Source organism: Buteo buteo, chromosome 12 (genome assembly GCF_964188355.1).
Source record: "Buteo buteo chromosome 12, bButBut1.hap1.1, whole genome shotgun sequence".
Taxonomy (NCBI): domain Eukaryota; kingdom Metazoa; phylum Chordata; class Aves; order Accipitriformes; family Accipitridae; genus Buteo; species Buteo buteo.
The window spans coordinates 43,445,375-43,465,605 of record NC_134182.1 but is presented as its reverse complement, the minus strand read 5'-3'; the positions used below and the strand labels follow the sequence as shown (position 1 = coordinate 43,465,605).

Below are 20,231 nucleotides of genomic sequence, written 5' to 3'. Positions count from 1 at the left end.
GCCAGGCGCGGGCAGCCGAACACCGAGCGGGAGAGTGAAGCCGGGGGTGGGGTGGGGGGGGGGGTACGAAGGGCTGTGCGTTTGCGAGGGGGGCGCGCGTGACACGGTGCGGGGGGGGGGGGGGAATCGTGTGCGACCGAGCGTGCGACAACCAGCGCGTGAGCAGGTGCGACGCGGTGCGTGACTGCGCCCGCAGGGGCGGAGGGGGGTGTGTGTGGGGGTGACAGGCGTGTGTGACAGCAGGGGCGGGGCCGAGGGCTGCGCGCGCGCCTGCGCGACCACCTGCCAGGGACACGATGCGCGACCGGGTGTGCGACAGCTCGACACGGCGGCGGGGGCGTGCACCGCCCCCCCACCTCGAGAGGCTGCACACGCGTGTGCAAGCACGCGTGGGGGGCGGGGGCGGGCGGAGTGCGTGCGGCCACCCCGCCGGGCGAAGGCCCCGGTGGTGACAGGTGCCGGTGAACACGCGCCCCGGCCGGGGGTCACCCCCCCGCACGCCCCAGGGGAGGACACGGCCCCCAGCACCGGCCCAGCGGCTGCGGGGGCTCGGGGCGGGGGGGGGGAGTGTCGGGCAGAGCGGGAGGGAAACCACCCCATGGGTGCTGTGGAAGGTGGAGGAGCAGGGGTGTGTGTGTCTCAGGCGGGGGGGGGCAGCACCCCCAGAGCTGCCCGGGTCCTGCGCGGCCAGTCCCTCTCCCCAGAGAGGCAGTGGCTGCAGGGGCAAGTGCGAGACGAGCATGGGAGCAGCTGGGAGGGGGCTGGACCCACTGCACCGGACCCCCCCCAGAACAGCACCCAATGGACCAGCCGTTCCTTGGGGGGCGGGGCAGCTGGGCCCCTCTCGCCCACCAGCGCGGCCGCACTAACGCTGGCCCGGGCCCAAGCCAGACAAGGACTCCAGGCGCCAGTGTGGGGTTTTACAAGGTCTGTAGTTAAGGAAGGAGGGGGGAGGCGAGCGAGGGACAGACAGATGGACAGACAGACGGACGGGAGCATGCTGCCGCCGCCGGGCTGGCACTTAGGCCAGGTCCTTGAAGGCGTCGAGGTTGAAGGCCGTATCAAGGAGCCGCTGCAGCTCCGTCAGGTGGGTTTTCTTGTTGCCAGTAGCAGGGGCAGCCGCCGGCTCTCGCCCTGCATACCTGCGGGGGAGAAGGTGGGGGGTGAGGAGGGGTCTGCACCCCACAGAGCCCCCCCCCAGCATCACGGCAACCCCCCCCAAGTCCCTACCACACGGGCTTGGCGCGGTTGATAGTGGTGCGGAGCCGGGGTTTGACGTAGTCATAGTAGCCCTGGTTCTTGTGCTCCTCCTGGCACCACACCAGCTCAGCAGCCGGGTACTTCTCCGCTTCCTGCTGGAGGAGGTCGAAGGGGAACGGGGAGAGCTGCGGGGAACACGGAACGGCGTCACGGGGGCCACAACACCCCAAGCCCACAGGCTCAGAGGCGACCCGGACCCTGCTCACCTGCTCCACCCTGGTGATGGCCACGTCAGCCTCCATCTGCCGAGCCTTGCGCTCACGGGTCAGGTCGTAGTAGACCTTGCCAGTGCAGAACAGCACCCGCTTCACCTGCTCGGGGCTCTGGGCCGCTGGGCCGCCGTCGGGGATGACACGGAGGAAGTGGGTGCCTGCCAAGGGAGAGGACAGCACCGTCACCCGCAGCAGCCCCAGGCACCGCGCCGGGAGCTGCCTGCACCTGCATCCCATGCCAGCCCCTCCGGGAACCCCAGCCTGGGCAGGCAAACCCGAGAGGCAGAGCCAGACCAGCTGGTACTGGGTCCGGCTCCCAGTACAAACCATCACGGCTCTGTGGGACTCAGGGCTGCCAAACCCCATCCACGCTGCTCTGGTGGGAAGTGGCTGCTGACGGAGGAAGCGCCATGGCAAAGCCTAGAAAGCTGAGCCACATCTCTCCAGGGTGCCAGACTCGGCACTAATGAGGGGTGGCTCCAATTTGCCGGGTAGATGGCTGCGGCCGGCGCACCCTGGCCACGGTGGGGACAAACATGCTGCCTCGGCACTGGAGGGGAGCCGGGAGGGAGGAAGGCAGCCCGATTGCCATGCCGGCACAGAGCTCCCCACACAGGCTATCTGTGATGCCCCGATGCCAGTGGCATCAGCCTCACTCAACTGCTCTTTGGCATGGGGAGGCTGCTGCCAGGCGGACTTTACCCGAGGAGGCCGGCTCCTGCCCTTCACCCTTCATCCCACAGAGCGGCACAGAGGGGAAAACAGATGCCTCCACACTGCTCGTACCTGGCAGCATGTCATCGAAGCTGGAGCGGGCTTCGGGGTGGCGCAGCAGCGACTTTGGAGTGAAGATTATCAGCTGGAGGAGGGAAGAAGAGGCAGAACAAGGCAGTCAGCCTCACCAGAAACACCTCCCCTGCAAGCAAAGGCTGGAGGACCGACCTGCCCCTCCTGCCTGCCCTCCCCTGCCTGAGCATGGGAGCAGCTGCAAGAAATTTGTTCCTCGCTCGGCTGCCATGCTCTGCCAGATTGGGCACCGGTTTCCAACAGCACCGGCTTTCCCAGTCTGGATTTCCCCTGGGGAATGGGCTGAGGTGCTGCCAGGGACCTGCCTGCCCCATGGCTGGAACTGAAGACAAGCAGCTGGACCAGGTTATTTACCAATGCCCGCCAGCCCCAACGTCTCTGACCTCCCCGCAGAGCGCAGGAAGGGGTTGCAGCCACCCCAGCCTGCACGAGCCAGCCGGCAGCGTGTCATGTACCGAACCAGCCCTGAGCACCAAGAGGTCCTTGGCCCAGGCAGAGGCAAACTGCCTGTGTTTGCTGACGAGGTACAAGAACAAGCCCGCCCAGAGTCCCGTCCCCAGGCTTGGCAGGGGCACGGGGCTGCCCTGCCTTGGCACCGAGCTGGGCACAGAGCTGCCGGCACTGACCGGTTTGCGGAAGGGCAGGAGGATCTGGCGCCGGAGGACATGGAAGAAGTTGGCCGGAGTTGAGCAGTTCACGACAATCCAGTTGCAGTCGTAGAGCTGGCGCACATCGAAGTCATCCAGTTTCTGCCTCAGCGAGCGTGGTCGAGGGGATTTCAAGAAACACAAGGTGCCCCTTGGCCTCGCAGCTCCAGCAGTGGGGAGAAGAGCGGCACCCAGTCCTCCCTCCCTCCTCTCCCCCTCCAGAGCATATGGAGACCCACAGAGACCTAGGAGAGGCTGCAGGCCTGCGCCCCCCACCTTGGAGCAGCCAGCAACCCTCTCCCACGCCACGTTCAGGGCCACCTCTGCCTCATGTTGTGCAGCAGCCCCAGGGGCAGCGGAGGTGCAGCCTGGGCACTGGGTTCAGCCCCTTACCCCAAACCCTCCCAGCTGCAGCACGAGCCCAGAGCATCCCATGCCTCCTGCTACCAGCTCCATGACACCCGCTCCGACTGCAGTGCTGCGCTGAGCGCACACGGGCGTTATTGCCCCCCTCCCCATTTCAAAGCAGCAGTTGGATCCAGGACACAGGAGAGCCAGGCTGAGCTCAGCGCAGCTGCCACTCACAGGGAAGACGTCGGGATCATCGTTGCACATCTGCAAGAATCGCTCCGGGCGGGCGGAGGAGTGTTCGGGACCCTGCAGGGACCAAGCAGGGGGGAGAGTGAGCAGGGGACAAAGCTGATGCAAGAAGCCCATGCTGGGCACTGCTACGCCACAAGCAGTGCTACCTGCTGCTGCTGCCCTCAGCTTTGCTTCTGATGCAGTCCAGGCAATGGGCACCCCTGGGTGCCCATGAGCTTGGGGGTCCTTACCATGCCCTCCATGCCATGAGGAAGGAGCAAGACGATGCCGTTCTGCCTGACCCACTTGGCCTGCCCGGGACAGATGAACTGGTCGATTATGCACTGAGCAGTGTTGTGGAAGTCCCCGAATTGGGCTTCCCAAAGCACCAGGGCGTTGGGGCTGGCCATGGCAAAACCCAGCTCAAATCCTGAGGGATGGGAGAGAAGTGAGGGGGTTAAACTCCCAGAGTGGCCTCACCCCCAGGCGGCAGGCGCAGACCTCTTCACTCACCAAGGACGCCGTACTCCGACAGAGAGCTGTTGCAGACGGTGTAAGGAGCCTGGTTGGGCCAGAGATGGTTCATGGGGATACAGGTCCTCTTGTCCACGTTCTGATCATGCAGGACATGGTGGCGATGGCTGGAAGAGGGGAAAGCATTGCTCCATCGTCACCCTTCAGCTCCCTTCTGGAAAGGCTGGAATTGCCTTTACAGCCACCAAAAGCACGGCTTTACCTGAATGTCCCCCTCTCAACATCCTGGCCACTCAGGCGGATGTGGATGCCCTCTTTGAGCAGGGAGCCGAACGCCATGTACTCTGCCAGGGCCCAGTCCACTGTCCGGTTCTTCACCATCTCCCCGCGGGTTTTCAGAATACGGCTTAAACCTGCCAGGGCAGAAGCCGGTTCGTAGCTGGTGTGGGAAGGAGCTCCAGCAACACTGTGTTTGTCCCACAACCTGCGCACGAACTGATAGACTGCAAATGCCTGGGGGCAGAGGAACGGATCCACCTCTGCCGAAAGGATGAGCCAGGGACAAGGAATCAGGACTGCAGGGAAGGATCAGCTCCGAAGAAGAGCTACTCCTCAGTTCACTTCCCTTAACCACAGCTCCCTCATGAAGTAATTCTCATAGACTCACAGAAGGGTTTGGGTTGGAAGGGACCTTCAGAGGTCACCTAGTCCCAGGCCCCTCGCCATCAGCAGGGACATCTTCCACTAGACCAGGTTGCTCAAAGCCCCCTCCAACCTGACTCTGAACACTTCTAATGATGGGGCATTCACAGCTTCTCTGGACAACCTTTTCCAGTGTCTCACCACCCTCAGCGTAAACCATTTCTTCCTTATGTCCAATCTAAACCTACCCTCTTTCACCTTAAAACCGTTGCCACTTGTCCAGTCACTACAGGCCCTGGGAAAAAGTCTCTCTGCACCTTTCTCAGAAGTCCCCATCATATACTGAAAGGCTGCAGTTAAGGTCTCCCTGGAGCTTTCTCTTCTCCAGGCGGAACACCCCCAACTCTCTCAGCCTTTCCTCACAGGAGAGGTGTTCCAGCCCTGGGATCATTTTTGTGGCCTCCTCTGGGCCCGCTCCAACAGGTCCGTGTCTTTCTTGCGCTGGGGACCCCAGAGCTGGATGCAGTGCTTCAGGTGGGGTCTCAGGAGAGTGGAAGAGAGGGGGAGAATCCCTTCCCTCGACCTGGGGGCTGCACATATCAGAGCATTGTAACAGGTCCCTTCCTTCCAGGCCACATTCCAGCTCTATCCCACATCTTCTCTAGAACAAACATCCAGTCTGCATAGCTTCCACAAGCTCCTACCTCCATGGATAGTGAAATCCTCCACTGGCACCGAGCTGGCCACTTGACCAATGTGTGTCAAGTCCTCTTCATTCAGACCGGTGGAAGGGCAGGTCATGCTCCGGGGTTGGCCATCCAGAGTGAAGAAACCTGTAGGAGGAGGAGCAGTCCACCGTGTTGTGGGAGCGATGCCCGGCTCCGTGTGAAGAGCTCAGGTCACGGACACCCTCAAGCAAGGGTGGGGATGCCAGGAGAAGAGAGCACCACCCCACCTCCCCACCAGGCTGTTTTACTGGAAAATAGCCACTACGGCTCTAGAGAAGCCAGGCTCTTTGCTAGGGACCTCCAAAACATTGCTGATGAATTACCAGGCCAGGGTGAGTCCAGCCAGTGCTTGATGTGCAAGATCTTTTCATCCTTGGATCTCGCGTGGGCCTCCTCGCAGATCTTATCGTACTTGGCAATTTCCTCCTAAAAGGCATAACCAGGAGGAGGAAAAGCATTAGGAAGGGGTCTCCAAACAAGGGTGCCGAGCCTGAGGATCTCAGGGTGAGCTTGCAAGGGGTGTGCTGGAGGGCACAGCTGCTCCCCACAGCAGGGGAGCCCCAGGGCCACGCAGCTCAGCCTTAGAGAGCAGAGCTGCTGCTGGAGGCCCCTGTCCCCCAAGGGACAGCTCTGCTGCCGTCCGAACCAACAACTCGCATTCAACCCTAAAGATGCTGTGAAGTGGTACCAGGGCAAGGAAGAGCTGGCAGAGCTGCTGCCGTGCTTGCTGCCAGGGCAGCAGCCGGGGTGAGGGGACCTGCTCTGGATACCCCCAGGCCACAGCAAGCCCGAGTGCTGCAGAGCCCAACTCTCCCATGGGTCCCTACCATGCCACAGTGGCCCAGTGCCATATGGCCTGTGCTGCACTGATCACAGGGCAATCCTTGAACTATATGTTCCTGTGCAGTTCAGAGCTGGCACAGTCCAAGGACGAGCCTCGGCTCCTAACCTCGTCACTGCCAGGTCTGCAGCTCTCGCCCAACCCTAGCACAGCTCTGCCACCTTTAGGTGACAAGCACAAGCAGAGACGGGCCCCATCACATCGTTCACACCCAGGTCTGAACCAAACAAGTAGTTTTCTCCAGAGATGCTGCTCACAGTTTTCCTCCCAGGCCCCAGGGGACAGTACCTCATACTCCAGCTGATTTACCACCCCCTGTGAAATCAGCAGCTCTGCGTATTTCTGCAGCACTGGCTTCTGTTTCCGGATCTGTTTGTACATCAGGGGTTGCGTGAACATGGGTTCATCCATCTCATTGTGACCATTGCGCCTGTAACAAACCTGTTGGGAAGGGAAAGAGCCTTTGAAAGCAGCTGCTTGCAACCCGCTGCTCCAAAAGCAGTTGGAGGTACCTGGGTCTCTGTGCTAGGAAGGGTCCAAAACAGCCCCGGAGAGACCCAAGTGTGCCTTCCCCAGAGCCGGCAGCGAGGGTAGGCTCCATACAGAGACAGTGTCACCTCTCCAAGTGCTATTACAGCCTCACTGCCTTGCTTTACACCACCTCCTCCCTCCCCTCATGTCAAAAGGGCCAGACAAGCCCTGAAGAGAAACCTCAGCTTTCAGAAAATACACCCCGAGAGGTATCGGTGAGCATCCACAGCAGAGCCACAGCTTTAGGATAAACCCTCATGCCACGCATCTTACCAAATCCACCACCACATCCTTATGGAAGGTGCTTCGCCACTCTGCTGCCACATTGCACACATAGACAACAGCCTCCGGGTCATCCGCATTGACGTGGAAAATGGGTGCATTCACCACACGAGCAACATCGGTTGGGTACGGGGAGGAGCGGGCCATCCGGGGGTCTGTTGTGAAGCCGATCTGTAGCGGGTGAGAGGGAACAGGACCAGCACAGTGGTAAGGATTTGGAAAGTGGTACACGCAGCTTCAAGGGCAGCTCGGCTGCTGCAGCCGAGCTGGGTGTTCCCCCACAGCTGCGCTGCTCAGTCATAGCACAACCTGCCTGCCTCCTGGGCCCCAGGCACTGCAGTCCATCCTGGTCCCTGCGCCTAAGCCGTCATCCCTCTGCACCAGGAGGGATGGGATGGTTCCAGTGAAATGTCTCTGGTTTATGCAGGGGCAGAATGGAGCAGCCCTGCATGATGTCACATGCCAAGCATCAGGTTGCACCACCTCTGTGCCAGGCTGGACTCAAAAGCTGCTACCATTGAGCAGCTGGTTATACAGTACCCCCTGCTAACCTCAGGATTATGGCTTATGCCAGGAACATTGGCTGGGAAACAGCTACTGCCTGCTGCCAGCTACCATCCAGACCTGAGCCTGCAGAGGCTGGTCTGCAAGGGACCCCCATGGACACAGGAGATTTGCTCCTCACCTGGTTGTTCACCACGACGTGGACGGTGCCGTGGGTGGTGTAGGATGGCAGGTCGCTCAAGTGGAACGTCTCATACACAATGCCCTGCCCTGCGAAAGCGGCATCTCCATGCAGGAGGATGGACATCACCTGGGAGATGTGAAGCCATGGTGGTCAGCCGGAGCTCTGCAGGGATGGCAGGCAGGGGCAGCCACCAGGAAAGGGCCCAAGTCTTATCCCCATGAGCCTTCAGCATCCCAGAAAGGATGGAGAGCAGCTCATCAACACATCCGATGCTTTCTCAGGGGATCGGAGCAGAGCTGGCCATGGCTGGCACAACCACCGGGGAGAAGGCTGTGGCCAGCAGTTCTCTCCCCGCACAAGGGCAGCATACTCACGGCGCCTCAATCGGGCAGCGGGATCACACCCGGCACACAGCGGGTGGGAGGCAAGTCCCATTCCCAAACGCATACATCTCAAAGCAAAGCCTTTTTTTTAACTGGGGGAGGATGAGAAAAATGCCCCTTTCCCTCATGCTTTCACCCCAGACCACCTTTGGGCAGGAGCCGGGCTGGGAGCTCACTCCAGCTTCAGTGATGTTATTTTGCTATCGTACCCAGGGGCTGGCTGAGGATGCCGCCTGTCAGACGAGGACAGAGTTTGTCTATTTATATCCAGCCCTTGCGGTGTAGGAGGAAGGGAAGCACTTTTGATCTCACCCTTCCAATTCTTGGTGTTGGAGACAGGTCTGCGATGAATCAGACCGCAAATAAACCCCCGCTGCAGCCTGTTCCCTGCCTGCTATCCCACCTGGGTGCAGAGAGCTGCCTCCTGCTGCCAGCTCCAGCTTTCCCAGCCCCAGAAATCCTTGTCCCTGGTCATATTAAGATCCTTCAGCTCGAGGCTCCTACTGCTGAGCCCCCTGAGCTGTGATGCTTGGGTTAGCTTACCAGAGCATCCTTCATTTCCCTGCTTTCCAACCAGGGGTTTGGGTGCCTGCTGCTCCCCACAGCCTGGCTAAGCCGGGCATTCAGGGATGGAGGAAGCAGCAATGGGAGCCCGGGGTGGGTGAGCTCCTAGCGAAGTTATCCCCAAAGACAGCAGAGAAGGATGGGGGAGCAAAGTCAGGGTAATAACAGTGTGACAGAAGGGGAAGGGGCACAGCAAACAAAAACGAGCCGCGTTTCTTCACTTTCCCACTAGCCTGCCTCCCACCAAACCCTGTCCAGCCCAGGCCACTTCACTGTGGGCATCTCAGCACCACTCACCTTCTTCCCTTCCGTGTCCCCGCAGTAAAACTGCTCTGCTTTAGTCTTGCCTTGAACAACGGGATCAGCCGCCTCCAAGTGAGAAGGATTTGCCACCAAGGAAAGGGTGATGTTCCTGTCAGTGACACGGTTAATCCGCCGGTGGTACATTCCCAGGTGGTACTTCACATCACCGGAGCCCTGATGGATGGGAGAGGAGAGTCACCCCCAGGAATGCGAGCAGCTTTTGGGGCATGGAAGGAGACTTGAGGCAGGGCAGCGTTGACCCCAAGGGCTGGAAGAAGGGGGCATTTTCTGGAGGGACTGGCAGAAAGCAGCAGGCACTCACTTTAGGAGCTGACCTGGCAGCCAGCGAAGCCAAAGCAGCCAGTTCCAGGTGCCAAACTGCCAACAAACCTCAGATATGCATCAAGCCCATCTAGGTAAGGTTCTTGGTGCAGGGGAAGAATCAAGTGTGTTGGGTTTGGGGAAGACACTGGAAAACAGGTAATGCTCATCCGAACTCTGACTGCGCTGCGGCAGTACAGCCATCCCTGGCACCCCTTAAGACATGCCGCACCTCCCAGTCAGGGCACCTCGACGCCCCAGGCTGCTGCTTGCTCACCTCGAAACCCCACCTGAAGGGCATAGCAGGATAAAGCCAACCCAGCCCAGCTCTCCAAAAGCCAAATCACCCCAGCTTATGATGCTGGAAGCTTTGGAGCATGATTGCGTCGCAGTGACAGAGCCTGTGGCACAAGTGATTTGAGCCTCGGGGCTTTTGGAGCTGCTTTAGGGCCCCATATGGGGACCAGGGGCTGCTGCAAGGGTACACGCCAACCTCTGTTCCTGGCCGCCTTACCCTCACCTCGTCATTCACCCCAAGGCTGCTTTACACCCATGGAGAGTCACTGACTGACCAGCCCGCGCTGGAGACACTGGCAGTGGCCAGGGCACACGTCACCCCCAGGACAGGCAAGGACAGACCAACACTGGCATCGACACGAAGGCTTCAGTCGCATGGGTGCACGTGCAACGTGGAAATCCTTGCAAAGCTGATGCCACAGAGTGACAGCACACACAGTGGCACAATCCAGCTCATGCTGCATGGCCACGGCCTTCGGGGACCGCATAGGGACAGGCAACAGCAACCTGCTATGGGCAGAGGAGGAGACTCGCCTCATCAGCAGCTTCCAGCTTGGAGTCGAACTGACAGAAGATCTGCTCCAGCTCTTTCCTGATCACATTGGCAAGAACATTCAGGCGTCCCCTGCAAAAGCAAGACCTTGTTGGCAACCAGCAGTGCCAGCCGGGCATCGAGTGCTGATGGTGACCTGCTACTCCCCCCCATCACGCAGAGGTGGTGCAACAACCCCACTCCTCCTGCGACAGCTGTAGGGTCACCCGGGGAGGGGGGTCTCAAGGAGACTGCAGACCTCAGCCTGGGGATGGACTGGCCGCCACTGCATCCCGACAGCTGCCCCAGAGCAGGCAGGCCGAATCCTCCTCTGGGATTCCAGCTCTGTCACTCGAGCCATGACCCCTCTCCAGATGAATTTACAAACGAGCTGAAGCTGAAAACACCACGATGAGCGGATAGCAGCCAAGGCCTCAACTCTCCAGCTAAGGTGCCCTACCAGCCAAGACCAGTTAGATGATGGCAAAAAACAGTGTGCCCTCCAGTACCGAACCCCAGCAGCATCCCCCTTCTCCGCGCCCCAAGCACCGCCGTGGAGAGAGGCAGGGTTACCTGTGGGGCATCCCCATGATAACATAATCCACTCCCTTCTCACTCGACTTATCAATGATGGTCTTTAAGGCTGGGATCAGCACTTCACAGCCCTCCAGACCAAAACGCTTCTCCGAAGACCACTTCCGATGGAGAAACTCCTCAAACCTGGAAGGCAAAGGGAGAGAGGGATCAGTGCCAGGGCTACAGCTGTGGGCAGAAACCAGAGAAAGGATGAAGACTGCAGCGAGGGAGCCACAGCACCAAGTGATGCGTAAGCAGGCATCACGCAGCAGCCTGACAGCCTTCCCGGTCACCCCCGTACCCTCCCGCAGAACCCAGCTGGCCGCTCCCCCACCCCATCACTGTACTGCACTTAAACCTTATTTTTAGACCTTTTCTTTCAGGATCATCCATGTTTTCGGGCTCTTTGCCAGCACCTGAGCCTGCCAGCCTGGCAGCTCACTGGCGTCACCCTGATGATTAAGCGGACCGCGACAGATGACGTCAAGATGTGACTCAGGTGGTGACCGTGTCGTGCCAGCTGGGAGCAAACCACCCCGGGCAGCAAGGGAAGATAAGGAGGTGGTGAACAGCCCCCTGGGGTACCTGGTAGAGCGGACCAGCCTGGCCAGCAGCGTGCGTTTCTCTTCATTGGTGAACTGCATGATGCCCGGGGTCTCAAACTTCTGCCGGATCCACTGGCACTGCTCCAGGTCATTGATAAACATGAACTCCACACCGATGTGCTGGCAGTACGCCATCTGCCCCGACGGGAGAAGAAGGGCTGTGAGACAACAGCCAGGGCTTTAGCACCTTCTCACCCCCCGCAAAGACAGGCACACGTGGCATTGTATCAGACCATGAGGCCAAGGACTCTCATTTCCCTCTTTAACCTTTCAGCAAGACAAAGAGCCCTCCTGCACCAGTGGAGACACAAACCCTCCTGTCTGGCACCCACACCACGCTGCCTGAACAGGGACAAGTGCTGCCTACGATGGTAGCCTGGGGGGGGACCCGTGAGCAGTGCCTGGCAGCCAGCACCACGCCAGCCCCATTTTGGGAGCCTGGTTTGACCTGTCTTGCGGGGAAAGCGGACGCCATGGGGGACGTCCCAGGATGCTGCGGGGCAGCTTGGACGCTGCACATGACCCAGCATCAAAATGTTTAATTTCCTTTCCCTGAGGAGCCCAGGATCAGACCCTTGAGTCCTTTACATCCACCTCGGAGGCAAGATTTTCCCTCTTGGTGGCATCAGCTGTGACCAGGTCCACAACCCTGCTTCATATGGCAGGGAAAACCTTCCCCAACAAATAAGGAGCCTCTTCTTGCAGCTTATCTCAAATGTCAGCACAGCTTTGCTTCTCCCAAGGTCAACCTGTCTCAGCAGAGACCATCTGAGCAAGCCTGCAGCTTGCCTGGGAGCTGTCTGCACTCTCAGACCAGGCAGAGGAAGGTATGAAATTTGGCAGGAAAGGGGAACCGGCTGCAAGAGCTGGAAGCTGCAGCCCCAGGTTGGAGCTGCTCCTGCACCAAGACCCTCCACGCAGGGCAGCAGCACTACTGCAGTGCACAGAGGGGGTATCGCCTGCCTCCAGCCCACTCCTGTGCTCTCCCAGCACCATCTGCTGCTTTAAACTGGAAAATATAGCTGGAGAGGTTTCCAAAAATGCAATATTTAGTTGCCTGGGGTTTGCTCCACCTTGGGTAGACCAAATGCGTTGCTCCAACGCAGCATGAAGCTGGAGGTGATCAGATATGAGCAGATAACACGGGGCAGCTGCTACGAGTGGGGCAAACACCGAGGAGCAGCTGCCAACCTGAAAAGCTTAAAATCTGCCGGTTGGCCCAGGCTGCGGGCAGCAGCAGGGCTCAGGACCTTCAAAAAGCAACTGCTCTGCCCCACCCCAGGCTGCAAACAGGTCTCTCGCAGCCCTCCCTGCCCTCCTCACCTCCAGGCGACGGATGATTTCCCGGAGCGGAAGAGCCGATTCATTTCCACCGATGAAAGTGGTTGTGGGCAAGTGGAAGACCTTGTCAAGGTCAGATTCGTCCAGCCCATAAAAGCCTGCAGGATTTTTCATGGGTGGGACAAGCGAAAGCAAGAGAGAGAAGGAAGAAAGAGGGGCGGGGGAGACACCGTCACGCAGGGACCGGGTGCATTTGGGAGAGGTGGGGAAGGGACAAAAAAAAAAAGCAGCATAAAACCAAAAATAAGCATAAAAGGAGGTTTATATGGATAAAAACCAAGCGGTAATTAAACAAAAAGACATTAAGCACAGAACAACAAGGTTATTATGAAAGGTAACGCAGGAAACAAAACACAAAGCAATATATATACGCATGTAAATTGGCAATTAAAATCCAGGGTGAGTCAGGAAGTTTGTAGCCCCAAGAACACAAAAAATACACCACAAATTGTAACAGAGGGGAGAGAAAAGACACAGGAATTGAGGAGTCACCGAGCACAACGGAGGTGTCACCACACAGTGGGAATTAAAAATGAGGAGTCAACACGGAGAAGGAAATGGTTAAAGCAGACAAACCCCAAAGAGGGAGAGAAAGAGAAGCAAGAGAGAAAATGGCATCAGGGCTCTGCGACGGACTCTCCTGAATAGCTCAGCCCGGGATAGGGGCAGCCAGCTGGCCCCTTGGGGGTTTTGCTGCCCAGATACCCCCTCGGCCCAATTAACAGCCTTTTAATTAGGGGTTTAGCCTAGCTCTGCTCAGCAAACCCCCTCCTTTTTGGTGCTGGCACCTCGTGGTTCGTAGGTGGCTCCCACAAATGGCACGAGGGGCTGCAGGGAGCTGGGCTGTGCCTGGAGAAGGTGCTAAGCAGGGTTCAGAGCCAAAGGTCAGGTTTTAGAGCTGCAGATGAGCCCCGACACCGCCTGCTGCTGTTACAGAGTCGGCAAGTCCCTGCCAGGGCCCGCAGCAGTTCCACGGTACCCCAAAGCCTCCGGAGGTGCCTCAGTGCCCGCTGAAGCTCATGGTTTTCTTTGGGGAAACTGAGGCACAGAGGAGGAGGTAAAATGAACTCGCTGAACTGATGCGGCAAGGCAGAAGCAGAGCCAGGAAGGGGACTGGGAAGTCCCAAGACCCTTTTGAAGCAGCACCTTTGCTGGAAGGAGGGCGGATGAGCAGAGCTGCATGCTACCAGCCCAGAGCCCTAACACCTCCCTCGGGCCCCTGTTCGTCCCCCCCCAAACTCCCAACAGAGCCAGGTTTCAAGGTGTCTTCTAACCCAGGGCAGGAGCCACAGAAGAGGCAGAGTTACCACCGCTCCTCCCAGCTCCCTCCAAACCAGTCCAACGCCCCATCTGGGGTCTCTTTTAGGGAAGGTACGGGGGATGCCACCCCCTAAACGCTGCAGGGCAGCATAATCCACCTTCCTGTGGACCAAAAATTGGCCCTTCCAGAGCTGGCCCTCCTTGAACTTAATTTTAAAAGAGCTATCCCTTGCACTCTGGTCAGGAATAGAGGATGAGCTGGAGACGGGGCTGGCCACGGCTCGTCCCTGTGCAGCCTTGAGGACGGTGCTTGCCAGAGGCTGGGAACACCCACATCAAGCCCAGAGCAGAGGTTTTCCTGGTTGCCACTGCCATCCATGCCCTCCTCTGCCCACATCACCCTCCTGGATGCTGCTGGTCCCCTGGGAAGGAATTAAGCCAGACACCAGGGAGCTGAGCTCCCGAGCCGTGCCTGGGAGCACCGAAGCTCGCTCTCCTGGCAGGAGCTGACAGTTTGGCCCTGTGTCTCCAGGACTTCTCTGTGGTTTCTATCCAAAGAGAAGTCCTGGAGAGAGGCAGCATTAGTATAGAGCATCCCAGTTAAGCTGCTGGCTGGAGGTTTCAGGGAAGCCTCGGCAGCTGCCAGCCCCGCAGCACAGGGCTTCAGCTCGCTCTGCCACGCCAGTCTGAAGACTCAGGCACACTTTGGGGGGTATCGGATTTTACAAGGAGTTTTCAGGGCTCTAAGCATCTCTGCTTCTGCTTTGCTGCAGCCTGCCAGCTTTTTTGACAGTGCTTAGTATTTATAGGCAGCAATACCATCAGAGGGAGGAAGAAGGTTAGGGATGAGCTGACAAATTTTCACCATGACAAAACTAGGGCAGAGTCAGGAGAAGACAGCTTGGATTTTTAGGAGACTTGAACTAACTGGGGAGATTGAGGCCTCATAAAATTAATGTTCACAACAAAACGTGTACTCTAGCAAGCTAGGCATGCAAACACACAGTATGGGAAAGGCCAGCGAGGCTCTAAATTGGGGATCTCTACAGGTGAAGCATCATTAACCAAGCACCTACATCGAGACTTTTAGCAGGACAAATTAAAAATAAACATGTTACAAAACTCAAGAGTGGTGTGAGACAGGAGGGGACCGCTTTACCAGCTTGGTTCATGCCCAGAATAACCTATTCAAAGAGAGTCCTGCACTCCAGAGGGTTAAAGGCTCATTAATTGCATACCTCCTACTGTTAACACTCTCAGCCGCTCCTTGAACACTGCGAGATCTGGGGTGGGCAGGAGGGGGGTGCAGAAAGGGAGAAGATAGAGAGACGCAGTGAAAGTTAGTAAAAAAAACCCCTGGAACCGTGAAAACTAGTCATGGAAAGCACAAGTCAAAAAAATACAGTATTTAAAATACAGTCAAAAATCATCAGAGGCAAAAGGGTTGGGATGGAGGATGACTACGGCCTAGGCGGAAAAGAAATACTGGTGGAAAGTCTGGCAAGAGGAGAGAGGAGAAGGGAGGGGAACAGGGGCATCAGACACTGGGGAGCAGTTGAGCTGCATGGTTTGAGATCTCCTCGCATGTACACACTCCTGCCAAGAGAGGGAGACTGCCCAGCATGGCATCTTCACCTGCTATGACCAAAACGCATCTTCCCATCAAGCTGCATCAAGGGGAGCGTTATCCTCTGCAGAGCAGGGAGCTGCCTCCCACCACCATCTGCTCCTGGAGGGTTTTGCTCTGCTCGTCGCTACCGGGAGGATTTCAAGGTCACCCCCAAGGAGGCACCACTGCTGCCTACATACAGGCAGGAGGGGGACTGGGGTGTTAATAAGCGGGCCATTAATGAGGAAGACCAATGGTAAGGCAGGCACGCACAACGCCATCATTTCTCGAGCATGCTCGGCACGGGTGGGAGCACCAGGACACCATGCCGGATGCAGGCAGGGCTGCGGGAGCAGCAGCAGCGTGCGTCACCGGAGCTGCGCTTCCCAGCTAGGTTAGGTGACCCGAGTGCCTCAATCTCACCTGGGTTACAAGAAAGACACTTCTCCTTTTGGTCAGTGGGGAAAAATCATACATTTAGGTGAGACGTTTGGTTAGCAAGGTCTCAAACTGGGGAAAGGGGAGGTGGCAGCCCTCCCAGCCTATCCGCCCGCAGGGTCTTGCCTGGCTCTTCCCGAGCTGGAGAACGATTTCCATCAGTTCCCCTGGGCAAGAGGCAGGAGCAGCTGCTTTCCATGGAAAGACAGACAGACAGGGATGGACGCTCAGACACACACCGCCTTCCACGCACCACTGAGATTTCAGCATGCTAAAGTATTATTTCCTTGGACAGTTCACGTAAAGTTTCTGCAGTCACCTTGTCCTTGTTTTACACCACTTACCATGCCAGATCAGCTGCAGTAGAATACCAGAATGAGATTATTTTGTTTTTTAAAAAGAAAAGACTAGAGAAAGAAGAATATGGTGGCTCCAGCTCCACCACTCATCAGACCGAGTACCCCCAGGCAGGCTTTCTCTCCCTTACATTTTCTCCAAAGTTCACACTGCTTAATCCAAAGAGAGCTTCCAAACCAGACACAAACCAGTTGCTAAACAAAAGGCAATTGAGAAGAAAGATCAATTTCCGAGATTAACCATGCAACTCCTTTGAATTACAGCACTGCTCAGCCACGGTTTAAGTTGTTGGCAGCAGAGCTCACACCACAAAAGCTGACCTTTAAGGATTTCACTGCTCAGAAAGAGGAAACAAGATTGTTTCCAAGTTTCAAAACCACTCCTGTTATTAACTGCTCTGTCAAGTGTTAAGAAATACTCTTTCAAAGCAAAAAAAGCCAGCAGGATCTGCTTAGAAATTGGCTTTCTCTGCCACAAGCAGGCGACACCCGATCTTAGGCTAGGCCAGAGCTCAGCCCATGCTCTGCTCCAGCGCTGCTCTCCTCCCCTCTTGCTGAGCATTGTTTGCAAGTTCTGTTCACCAAATTGTATTTTAATATTGACCAGATGAGGTTTTCTAGGATAAGAATACCAGGGGAAAATTGATTCAGTATAAATAATACTTACAGCAAGATAATAAAGCCTCCTTTGATTAAACACAGCCATTTGAGTCTGGGGTCCTACCATGGGACACAACTCCAGCGTGAGCTAGCGGCTGATACCAGCATAGCTTGTTCCCAGGACTACAAATTAATGGATTCCTGGTAATTAAATCAACACCAGGAACCGCAATGACAGTTATCTTCGTATGAAAGCCACAAAGAAACAGAAATAAAGCTTAACGCCTGGCTCAGACACAGAGATCGTGGGCTAAGATTCAATTCCAGCCGATCCCTACAGACCAGCCATGCCTGAACACTTTCCACCACAGCGAGCCATGCTGGGTCACGCTGCTGGGCTCATGACCGCTCACCCTGAGGGAGCAGGAAAAATGGAGCTTATACTGCTTTACCCAGATTCTGTTACAGCTGTGATGATGCTGTCAGCCCAGCTCTGCAGTTAGGGCTCCAAGGGAGGACCTGCTCTTGGATCGCTTTGGGCTCTTCTTCCTCTGAAGCAAGGACGCTGCTGGAGCACACGGTCAAAGCAGAATAAAAGCCCTCTGAACTGACTTTCCCCATTGAAGCAGACCCGTCAGTTCAATGTCCAAGTGGAAACCAGTAAGGAGCAGTGTCCCTCAGAAGTCTGTCCTGGGACCGATACAGGTTAATATCTTTGTTGATGGCATAGATAGTGAGATCGAGAGCACCCTCAGCCAAGCTGCAGGTGACACCAAGCTGAGTGGTGCAGTTGATATGCTGGAGCGAAGAGATGCCATCCAGAGGGACCAGGGCAGGCTGGAGGAGTGGGCCTCTGTGAAGTTCACGAAGTTCAACAACGCCAAGTGCGAGGGTCGGGGCAATCCCCATTTCCAGCACAGACTGGGGCACGGATAGATGGGATGGATGGATGGAGAGCAGCCCTGCAGAGAAGGACTTGGAGGTGCTGGTGGGTGACAAACCGGACATGAGCCGGCAATGTGCACTTGCAGCCCAGAAAGCCAACCGTATCCTGGGCTGCATCCAAAGAATCATGGCCAGCAGGTCAAGGGAAGGGATTCTCCCACTCTCCTGAGACCCCACCTGAAGCACTGCATCCAGCTCTGGGGTCCCCAGCGCAAGAAAGACATGGACCTGTTGGAGCGGGCCCAGAGGAGGCCACAAAAATGATCCCAGCGCTGGAACACCTCTCCTATGAGGAAAGGCTGAGAGAGTTGGGGGTGTTCCACCTGGAGAAGAGAAGGCTCCGGGGAGACCTTAACTGCGGCCTTTTGGTATACAAAGGGGGCTTATGAGAAAGATGGAGAGAGACTCTACCAGGGCCTGTAGTGACAGGACCAGGGACAACAGTTTCAAAGTGAAAGAGGGTAGGTTTAGATTGGACACAGGGAAGAAGGTTTTTTACACTGAGGGTGGTGAGACACTGGAACAGGTTATCCAGAGAAGCTGTGGATGCCCCACCCCTGGAAGTGTTCAAGGTCAGGTTGGAGGGGGCTTTGAGCAACGTGATCTAGTGAAAGATGTCCCTGCTTACACCAGGGGGGTTGGACTAGGTGACCTCTGAAGGTCCCTTCCAACCCAGACCACTCTGTGAATCTATGAATTACTGAGCAGTACAGTAACTGCTCCCCACACGCAGCTCCCTTTTCTTGTGAGGGAGAGCAGTCACTGCAACCACTCGCAGCCGTCCGGTTCTGGGTTTCACATAGCTCCTGCTCTCCTCCCAAAAGGGAAACACATCCACCAGGCATGGGGCTGCAGGGCTCTTCTCTGCTGCTCTGCTTCAGAAGGACCAGAGCACCCACAGCAGAGGCCAAAAGCCCTGAGCTAGAGAAGGCTTTCCCCAGCGTTTCCTCTCCCCTGCCACTGGGAGTAGCTTCAAAGTCACCTAAAAAAGTCTCCCTGCTCCCCTTGCAGTGTCGACTCTGAGCACTTGCGTCCTCTCCTGTGACTGGGTTCATGGCCATCATGTCCCCACCTCTTCCCATCAAATCCTCCCAAGCACAGGGCTTGCTCCAACCCAGAGCCAGCCAGCTCCCAAGGCACAGCCAGGGCTTGGTCCTCCAGACAAGCACATCAGAAGTCCAGACCTTGGGAGGAAGCAGCTTCCCCATCATCCTGCAAGCAGGGACAACCAAAACCTAATCCCTCCCTGCCACTCCCAGTACACGCAATCCTGTATGAAGGTCCAGCAGGTCCAGGGCTGGTGTCCCTGTGCTGGCAGCTGAACAAGAAATCAAGATCGTTTACATGCACCGCACGCTCTGATCAGCTGTTTCAGTTGTGCGAGGTTAGTAATCATTACTGCTGCTCTACTCTAAGTTAGAAGCATGCCTCTTGAGCGCTTGTAGTGCCAGGGTAACAACCCTTGGAAAGCACCAGCGAGGTGAAAGAGCTCAGCGCCGCGACCTCATTCTAGCTAGAAGAATGGCAGCGTACTACGGAGATCAAATCTAAAACACGTTGAGAGGTGCTGAGTTTAAGCACTTTCAGATTAGGATTTCAAGTCCTAAGCACCACACACGCTTTTGTGCAACACTCATGCATCTTTCACTCAAAGGCATTGGGATTTCCACCTCTCTACTTGGACGGGAACGCATCCCAAAGCTTCCTTGTTATGATCACCAGCAGGGACTTACAGCTCAGTCCTGGAAAAAGGGGGCAATTAAGGGATTTACAGATGCTGCAGCAAGCTGGGAGAGAAGGAGGGCAGGGCATTGTTGCAGGGACACGCCAAGAGGCGCTTCTCAGCCCCACAGAGGGGAAGCCAGCCCATTGCCCCTGGCTCCCGGGGCCCCCAAGAGCAGCAAGAGGAGCTGAGGGAACAGACCTCCAGCTCTCACCAACACAAAACCTCTCTGCTTTGTCCTTCTGGAAGATGCAATTGCTTCCACTCCTGTGGATGAGCGAGTTCAATGACTTAATTAATTAGCACCAGTTGGAGGAGAAACATGAGCCGAGCAATAGGGTTTTGGCACAAGACCCATTCGCCGGGACAGCCGGAGGGGGGCAGAACTGCTCCACGGTGGCCGGTCGGCTATAAATTTAGAGTGATCATTACTAAGGAAACTTAAGACCTTTCCCCCCTTACTGTGAAGCAATCTACCTACAAAGCTGTGAAAGAGAGAGGAGCTCAAGCAATGCAGCACTAACTGCTCTCAAAGCCCTCACCCAGTTTGTCTGTGGATGTGATAATATCGGCTGGAAGGGAGGAGTCCAGATCTGCATCCAAGATGCCCAGTGGGTCGAGTTGTGCTACATGATGCCCTCGAATCTATGAAATGGGCCAGGAATGGAAAGGAGAACAGGTACC

At 56.8% G+C, this 20,231-nt stretch overlaps 1 protein-coding gene across 5 annotated transcripts in view; it reads right to left on the bottom strand.

Moving 5' to 3' along the window:
* Positions 1–913: 913 nt before the first annotated feature.
* OGDH (oxoglutarate dehydrogenase) overlaps positions 914–20,231 on the bottom strand; it is a 35,580-nt gene continuing 16,262 nt past the window's right edge. Inside the window, exons 4-24 of one of the 5 annotated variants that reach the window (XM_075043808.1) lie at positions 20,090–20,192; positions 15,115–15,159; positions 12,599–12,714; positions 11,256–11,410; positions 10,668–10,814; positions 10,097–10,187; positions 8,939–9,118; positions 7,692–7,820; positions 6,998–7,177; positions 6,482–6,634; positions 5,676–5,778; positions 5,329–5,457; positions 4,245–4,395; positions 4,022–4,149; positions 3,760–3,938; positions 3,512–3,583; positions 2,906–3,028; positions 2,259–2,331; positions 1,467–1,630; positions 1,231–1,385; positions 914–1,142 (exon numbers count right to left, since the gene is read on the bottom strand). In XM_075043808.1, the coding sequence (XP_074899909.1) occupies positions 1,022–1,142; positions 1,231–1,385; positions 1,467–1,630; positions 2,259–2,331; positions 2,906–3,028; positions 3,512–3,583; positions 3,760–3,938; positions 4,022–4,149; positions 4,245–4,395; positions 5,329–5,457; positions 5,676–5,778; positions 6,482–6,634; positions 6,998–7,177; positions 7,692–7,820; positions 8,939–9,118; positions 10,097–10,187; positions 10,668–10,814; positions 11,256–11,410; positions 12,599–12,714; positions 15,115–15,159; positions 20,090–20,192 (2,697 nt within the window). In that variant the 3' untranslated portion in view covers positions 914–1,021. The remainder of the gene's footprint in view (positions 1,143–1,230; positions 1,386–1,466; positions 1,631–2,258; positions 2,332–2,905; positions 3,029–3,511; positions 3,584–3,759; positions 3,939–4,021; positions 4,150–4,244; positions 4,396–5,328; positions 5,458–5,675; positions 5,779–6,481; positions 6,635–6,997; positions 7,178–7,691; positions 7,821–8,938; positions 9,119–10,096; positions 10,188–10,667; positions 10,815–11,255; positions 11,411–12,598; positions 12,715–15,114; positions 15,160–20,089; positions 20,193–20,231) is intronic. The other 4 variants (XM_075043809.1, XM_075043810.1, XM_075043812.1 and 1 more) reach the window with 4 other exon arrangements.